Consider the following 8,154-nt stretch of genomic DNA (forward strand, 5'->3'; position numbering starts at 1 on the left):
TTTGAGAGTCGTCAACCTCCCGCAACATTACCAGTGATTCGGAGGTAAAAACGCCCCCAAACCTGCCGCACTAGCCATCGAATTCAGCTGCATCTAGGAAGATATGTGACCCCACGAAAGTTCCATGGAATTTCGAGTTTCATCCTTTTTGAGAAACGTATTAAGGTAAGGGGAAATTGCGCTGGCCATCCCGTATGACTATCGCTAGTTGTAAGAACCCTGGCCTTCAATAAGTCATTCAGTTAAGGACGGGACTTAACATACTTTCGCGGGGACAGGGCTTGGCAGCTGTTCCTCCTTGCCACGTTGTTCTAATTCCAGAACTGCCCATTCATATCTATCTGGGTTCTACACAGGTAGTAGAAAGGTGGAGGAGGTATCGGTTGTTCACTTCATGCTTGGACTGTGGACAGCTTCGTAACAAACACTTTCAGATGGTTCACGGCCACGGCCAGTGTCGCTTCTGCTGTTGTCGAAGGTAGATCCCACTTTCAGCCCTTCCGTTACCAGTCGCCAAAACTTTCCCCGTCCGCAGCGTATGCCCTTCTTCCGTCACTTTGAGGCCTAGCAATCAGGCATGGAAATCAGAGGTGTCCTTTAGGATCACATTTGCTTCCCATGTCACCAATATAACGCCCAGAGGCTTTTCTGAAGGCAAAAGGAGGTGGAACACTATGGCAAAATATTTATTGCCGACGCAAAGGGGGACCTAGGAATAGCCGGCGTGGCCCGGAGGCCAGATCGTCCGATGGAGACAAAGTCACGGAGCCCAAAAAAACCGAGAGTTAAACAAACAATTAAAGTGTCACGAGAAGTTATAAATTATTGCAACTATGCATGAAGTCCACCTGAAGAGACAACGAGGTTGTCGTATGCCACGTTGCGTCGAGGTGGTCATCGAGGTCGATGGTATCGAGCCACACGCATACGAAAACGCACACGTCAAATCCTCAAACGGTAATACATTTCTTAAAAAATAGCCAATTTTACGTGAGTAGAAGTTTTGCTTTCAAACCTCTGAGAATTAATGATCGTGTTATGCTTATGCTTGATGGCTTAGCTCGCCCAACTTGAAATCCTTGCACACTCCCATTCACTTGTTACATTTGCTTTTAATAAAGCCCACCTAAGGCAGAAACCACATGATTTTTCATTTTAAAAGATTTATTGGGACAGGAATATACTCCGATAACCGTTTTATTGAATGACCCTTGCCCTTTGATCACACTCGAATCCTTTGGCACACACTTCCTTTGGTAGTTATTTTTAGTCCTGTGCGAGTGGAATGCCAACTTTTAAATAACTGACGCCTTGCAAAAGTCATTAAATGCCCAACTCAGACAGCTTAGGTATCCTAAGATTAATTTCCAAATTAAAACTCCCCACCCTCCCCCACCCCCAGTAACCCAGCATTAAGCGATTCCCAGCTCCTACAAGCGCACTCGCATCTCCTCAAAACGCCTCAAATCCTCACCTCGGCTATGTGCTGATTCACGTGTGTATGTGTGAGTGTGTCAGCGGCCCCAGAGGCAGTGCCTGTGTCCACTGTAATACCGAGCAATGTGTGAGTCTCTCTGTGTGAGCCCCATGTATGTACCTAGAAAGATAACAATAACAATCTCTGCCTGTACATTTTTGCGGGTGCGAGTAAAAGCCTCTCGTCTCACAAAGGTGGCAGAACTCAATTCCACGCAAATGAGGAAAGGAAAATCTTTGTTTTTCCACCGCCATCATTGCTACTAGCTGCGTTGTGGAGAAAGAGGCTCCATGTCTTTACATCTGTGGCACGGATGCCGTAGAAGTAGGTCGCAATTCACTTACTTATCAATATATTTTTCTCCCGTTTGATTAGACAGAACAAAGCCCCGTCAACATAGTCGCCTGACCCGTTGTGACGTCTGGCTGTTAGATCCGCTATCCCGATTTGTGTAAATGACCTTCCACTTACTGAAGACTTATCCAATTTGTCTTTATGGGGCATTGAATCGTTGATAATACCACTGTTCACTACACTTGACAGTGATGAGCATCTCTGACTGAGACATGGAAGAAAATTAAAATAATCAATCATCAGACAGAATGGGACGGAGAATAAGTAATTATCGCAATCTTAGTTGTTATCAACCTACTTAACCATGCACAAACGTCAGAAGACCGATTTCTAGTGAACCGCCAACCAACCAAACGCTTAATTCCCATTCCTCTGAAAATCAACCAACTCCTTTGATAAAAGTGATGCAAGTCGGCCACGTTTAGTAGGAATGCCGCAGGGTGGGCTCTCTCTGCACTAACTTCCATAACATACGTCTTTTTCTTCCATCTTAATGCGCTTAGAGGCAAGCTGTCAATCATGACAGGCTGTCTGCCATCATGATTTTCTAATACAACAGTCGACTGACAGACAGCATTTGCAGCATTAGCATCAGAATCACCATCTCATACGCAACACAGCAGCAGCATAGTCACGTCCCTCGCCCCTCCCTCCTCACTCTCCAGTTTGTCTTTCCACTGAGCTAATGAAGTGGGATGAAGACCAAACACCCTGGGGAGTGGCGAGGTAGGCCCCATTATTACCCCCTGTGATGGCAGCAGCAACCAAGCCAGCCAGCCAGCCCTCCCACAAATAGCGTTAATTGATGAGGCAGTGTCAGATCGACAACCTACGTCGAGATTAATCGGGACTAGGCTTCTTCTCTTCCTTTCTCCCCATTAAAAGGCCACCACCTCCCTACCCTCCTTCTTTTCTTCCTCCTTATTCATCACCAATTGCCATCAATGCCTCTTGTTATTTAGGCCACCCTATCTGTGAGGTATCGCTAGTCAGAGGGCAGTAAAGCAATATTAGATGATGCAGTGCTACGCAAATTCCGTTTGTTTGTGTATTTGGCAAATGAATATTTGGTCATTTGAGGTGCACTACTTTACCTCTGTCCTGAGGAGGCACAAAAAGGAAGCACGGTAACTTCATTCGTCAACCGAGGTAATCAGTACCTTCTCTCACGAGTTGGATGAGTTGAATGAACATGACCACTGTCTGGTATTCAGCTGAAAAAGAGGCACCAGTCGAATAGGGATGCGAATGTGATCTCTATCCGTCGATTTTCGGGACAGACTGTAAATAAAACACACATATTTATCAATGTTTATAGATAAATAAACGAAAACTTTTCTGAACACCATCATTAATTAGCGCTTCCTTAATAAAGGTGTGTATTTTTTCAACCATTTTGAAATGACAAATCAGGATTGCGCTTCCTCTTCAATGATTTTTAAAACATGGTCAAAGTTTATCATCACCTGAAAGCTACAACTAAAGGAGACGTACTTGTAGTAAACTGTAAAATAGTTATTTCTCCACAGGTGGAGAGCTTAGAGTCGTATACAGTAGAAACTGGTCTCAAATTATTCCCTAAGTTGCACACTACACATTAGCCTTTATCCATTTCATCCCTCCATTGACTGCCATTTCCCTCTTAGACGTTGTTGACGCTTGATAGCAGAGTCTCAGTGGTCTCAGCTCCTTGTCGATTTGACTGAAGTATAGTTTCCATTAGGCAACGAAGTAGAGGAGCCGGCTTGTTGATAGATGGCAAAATGAGCGGAAGGGGAAGGATGTGTGCAGTCTCGCACATCCAAAGCGCGCCTAGGCCAGTGTCTGATTCGGACGCAACACTCAACCACCCTAAACGCGAAACGACAATGGACTGTTCGGTTATCATCCTTGTTAACAATTATAATGCAAATGCGATATTTAGCCATTTGATTTACCATATGTACATCGAGAAGGGGAAACGGGGGGTGTCAGTACCTTTATCTGTGAATGGAATGCCCCGTTTAATCAAAGTTGCGTGTCTTCCTCTTCCAAGTGTTGTTTAGGATGATGGATATTAAATGAGGTATTTGGGCACTTAAATGCTTGTAAGAGGATGCATTATTATCCTCCTAAAGAAACTTTTCGGTTTTATTTTGGCCTTGAGCTTGCATAAATCCAGTGGAATTTGTCACTGGGACTGCTAGCAAACGCGGACGATAGCTTGAAGTTCCGCATTCAGTGTGCCAACAAATTTTCGTTCTAATCATGGAGAGAGACATGCTAATCTTTCTATTTGAGCTAGTAGATGAGTTGAATTTCTCTTCGACAGAAGAAACATGGTGAAAGGTGGCAAGGTTAAAAAATATCTTTCGAGAGTTTACGGTAAAAAAAGATAAGGAAGTGTCAGTTTATGGATATAAAGGAAAAGGAAAATGTACGTTTTAGGTTTTTAGTAAACTCCCGGTAGCATGTAACGAAAATAAAGGCATCACGCGATTCGTGTTTCCCTTTAGGCAGACTGTCTCTGCGAGAATGTTGCTTTTCCCTATTTCCCGAATCCGACTTCCCAATCACCCGTCAATCCGACTGAAACATATTCAGTGTTGAGGAACAAAGGCAAAAAGAAAGGAAGAAGGCAGTTTAGTTGTTATGGAAATGTACACAGCCACACACAACACTTGTAGGCTTTGTGATAGTGTCCAATTTACTCTGGCGTAATTACTCCTATTCGGACGTAGGACGTATTCCCTCCATCTTTTCCTTTCGGTTTTCTACCTATTCTTCTTAGAGAAATGCAATTTCTTTCTTCCATAGGAAGGCAAGAACAATGCATCGTACTTCCTTAAATGTCAAAACGGTCGGCTTGTGTTTTTGTGCTAATACTGGAGGCCCACCACTGGAACCTCGTGTCTAGAGGTTCGCTCCAGTATTACGGAACGTTTCTGGACAGACTCAATTCTAGTGTCTCAGCACAGTGGCTTCCTCCTATTTGCGTTTTCAGTGAAGAGACGTCCCGAACACAAGAACACTGGAGAAATTTTATTCACAATTGTTATTGAAATCTACACATTGTATCAGCACTGGGTTCTTAAAAGTGGTTTTAACACTTTATGGGAATATTGGATGACTAATTTGCAAGTAATTTAAAATATAACTTGATCACCTTAAGTATCGCAATTATTAACCTTAAAAATATACCTTCATGAATATTTCGATGGGTTAGATCAGAACAAGGAGACACATTAGCTTGGGAAGAGTTGGGCCAACTTCCTTCTTCCGCGTGACAGATTAGAGGAAATACCTTTCACCTATGGAAACATCACAATGCCACAATGCCATACCATAGATCTCGAATGGTAGAGGCGACACCTCGTCAATCGCGCATTGCTTATTTGACTCGACATTCTCAGATGTGTTTTAAATCTCACAGATTTGTCCGAAATTCGCGCACTATAAGAGAAGTAAAAAGGCGTTTTAGTAATAAATGGTAAAAGGAATAATGCAGTTTTATTGCTGCAAAACTGGATAACCACATGTAACAGAACGGGCTTTGAAGTGGCAGCAAACAACAACAAAGATATTGAGGCAGTGATTGACTTTGAAAGGCGTATTTGCATGAGGTATTATCCTCAAATTTTGGAACCATCTGAGGCATAGTTAGCCATCTATACTTTAAGAAGCCATGACAACGCTTCATTATCAATCTCTTTGTAGCTGAGACACTCCACCGAAGTGCGGTGCCCTGCAATCTTCTCTCAAGTCTCAGATGAGATGGACAGTAGTAAACTATCAATCGAATTGATTAAGTAACTAGTTGCAGTAATGCGTGTGAAAAAGAATGCCTTCATTATGCCTAAACACACATTTTCTTTAACTCATCCTAATGGATATAAATCTTTAACTGTTGATTTTGTATTTGTTCATTAAAATGATGGAATGTCAGTACAAACCGTAAATAAATTATGCAAACTTATTTGAGTTAATTTTCATGCACAAATCAAATGAGCTTTAGCCATCGTAAATAGCGGGAAGTTTGCGAGAACTCCGAGTGTTTCGATGAGGCAGATCCAAGTGATGTAGAGTCACTAGGAGTTAGTTTATTCAAACCTGGTCGGGTAAAACCGCTGATGCAGGCAACATAAAGGCTACACACAATTCCGCTGTTGCACAGAAACATTTTTCACTTAGAGGTAAAATATCCCTTGACCTAAGAGGTTCTTTCCAGAAATCTTTCATCTCTGGATTACCACCCACTTGGAAAGTTTTGTCCTTGTGTTTACTTCGAGTCTACACTTTTTAGAACTATCGTCATTTTATTTAAAGTGTATTCATTAGGAGGGAATAATGGAGAGTATATCATTTACTGATGAGGAGTGAAAGGAAAAGTGTTACTTTATTGCTTTGGGAAAATACATGATTATATATATGCGATTGCATAAGTATTTCTTTTCATACGTGGAACTTACTCACCATACTTGTCTCTTTCTAATTACGACCCCTTCAGTGAAGGCTGTGCTGATGCGTTCTTCGGGCCTCTTCTAATGTATCAAACTTTAAGTGGCCATTGTGCCATTTACTGGATAGGTGTAGTGCGTAGAACCATCCTGTACTTTGGCCGATGTTTATTCCTGTAAATTCGTTTCTGGCATGGATATAAATTGTGTACTGGCTGCTCACTTTTCTTCTATTGAAAATCTACTCTTGGTAGCTCGTTTGCTAGTGTAAAATATAGGACTGGAATCCATTTGCCACGATGATGGGCAATTTGAGGGTGACTAGTGTCGTATATCGCGCGAATTGACTAACAATGACTGGAAAGCAAATCAAGTAGCTTGACTTTTACGGAAAAGGAAAGAATTCCTGGATATTTTGAAGCGATGACTCCAAATGGGCAGTCACTGTTGATTGAATTATTCCTACATGATTTTGTTATAGTTAATACTACCAATTTGTGGGAGAAACTGCCTTTTACTGATTACCAATGGGAGGAGAATTGTGATTTTGATGTTGAAAACAAAAGACAGTTGCCTGATAGAGGCTGTCTTGAGACCAGACTTCTTGTAGTGGAGGCCCCGGTCGCCCTTTCACCACGGCTTGCACATTTCTTCTTTGAGTCTAAACTCCCATTTTTCTGTGATTCAGTCAAAAAATATTTAGTTGTAGATAATAGATTAGAAAATGCTTTTGAATCAAAGGTAGTAAAGCAAGAATGCACCTCCATTAACACAGAAAACTCCAAGATTTTGTGTAATAATAGGGGATTTTCAAATTGTGTTCCCTTTAAGTTCGTGAAACTCGTTCTACTAATCCATACCACCTGAAACACTATCCACTGTCCATTTCTGTGCTACTTTTTGTGCTTAATTTAATACTGTTCTCCAGTCTAGCCTAAGTTTGTCAATATACTGGAAAGTGCTTGAAATTCAAACAACTTCTAGAAAATCACCTTGCCCATTTCATGAATGGTAGAAGCTAATTACTGAAATCTAGTGCTTGGATTCTCGCTTCCCACAAAGAACTATTTCCTACAGCATAACTAACCACACATGTAACATTATGTGAATTCCGTGCATTGTTATGACCAAAACCCACTAAAGGCAGGTATTACCCTGACATATTAAGTAGTATAATGCATAATGGCATAGCCATAGCATTTAGACAGCTCAGCTAGTGAGCAGGAGACACAAGTAGTGAAGTGGGCCGCGGTTTACCCTTTGTTTCTCTTATACAGGTACGGAGAGTCCCAAAAGTCGTAGCGATCTAATCGCGGGTGAAAATTTGTTGGGTGCCTCTCACTCCGCATTTACCCACCCTGGTCCGTCGCCGGTGTCACCATCATCGTCGCCACACCAGTACACCACCTCTGAGTCACAGTAGAGTCTGTTTTCACAAGAAAAATTGTGTCGATTCAATGCATTGCCCTCCACAATTGTGTTGAGTCAACCGGTCATTTGGCTGACGGCCTCTTATCAGAGGACGTGATCTGGCTAGTCCAAGCTGTGTCCGATTGCGTCTCAATGCGATGAAATAAAATGAAGCAGAATCGAGCATGGACACGTAAGTGAGCCCTTAATTAATTAAACAAGTGCGATTTGTGGTAATTAAAAGGAGGAGTAAACAACCCGAAAAATGTCAGCGAGAGGAGCCTAATTAATCTGTCAGTTACGAATTTAAAATCGAGTGTTTATTTGGCGGGAGAATGGAAACAGATCTTAATAAAGTCAATTTCTGTCACTTGGACAAGTTGCGCTGGTCGTAGTAGGCACTTGATTATTGTAAGTGATCGACCAGATCTCAGGACTAGATAGACACGCGGTTTTGACAGCTCGTACCAAATCGCC

At 42.1% G+C, this 8,154-nt stretch overlaps 1 protein-coding gene across 1 annotated transcript; it reads left to right on the forward strand. All coding sequences in view use genetic code 11, as the record gives it.

The window, feature by feature from the left end:
* Positions 1-872: 872 nt before the first annotated feature.
* EGR_00486 (hypothetical protein) lies at positions 873-7,690 on the forward strand (the record flags this gene model as incomplete). Its single annotated transcript, XM_024489735.1, has 2 exons — positions 873-957; positions 7,545-7,690. The coding sequence occupies 2 exons, from the start codon at positions 873-875 to the stop codon at positions 7,688-7,690; spliced, it is 231 nt and encodes a 76-aa protein (XP_024355732.1).
* Positions 7,691-8,154: the final 464 nt, after the last annotated feature.

This window comes from Echinococcus granulosus, assembly GCF_000524195.1.
Source record: "Echinococcus granulosus chromosome Unknown EG_S00002, whole genome shotgun sequence".
Lineage (NCBI taxonomy): Eukaryota > Metazoa > Platyhelminthes > Cestoda > Cyclophyllidea > Taeniidae > Echinococcus > Echinococcus granulosus.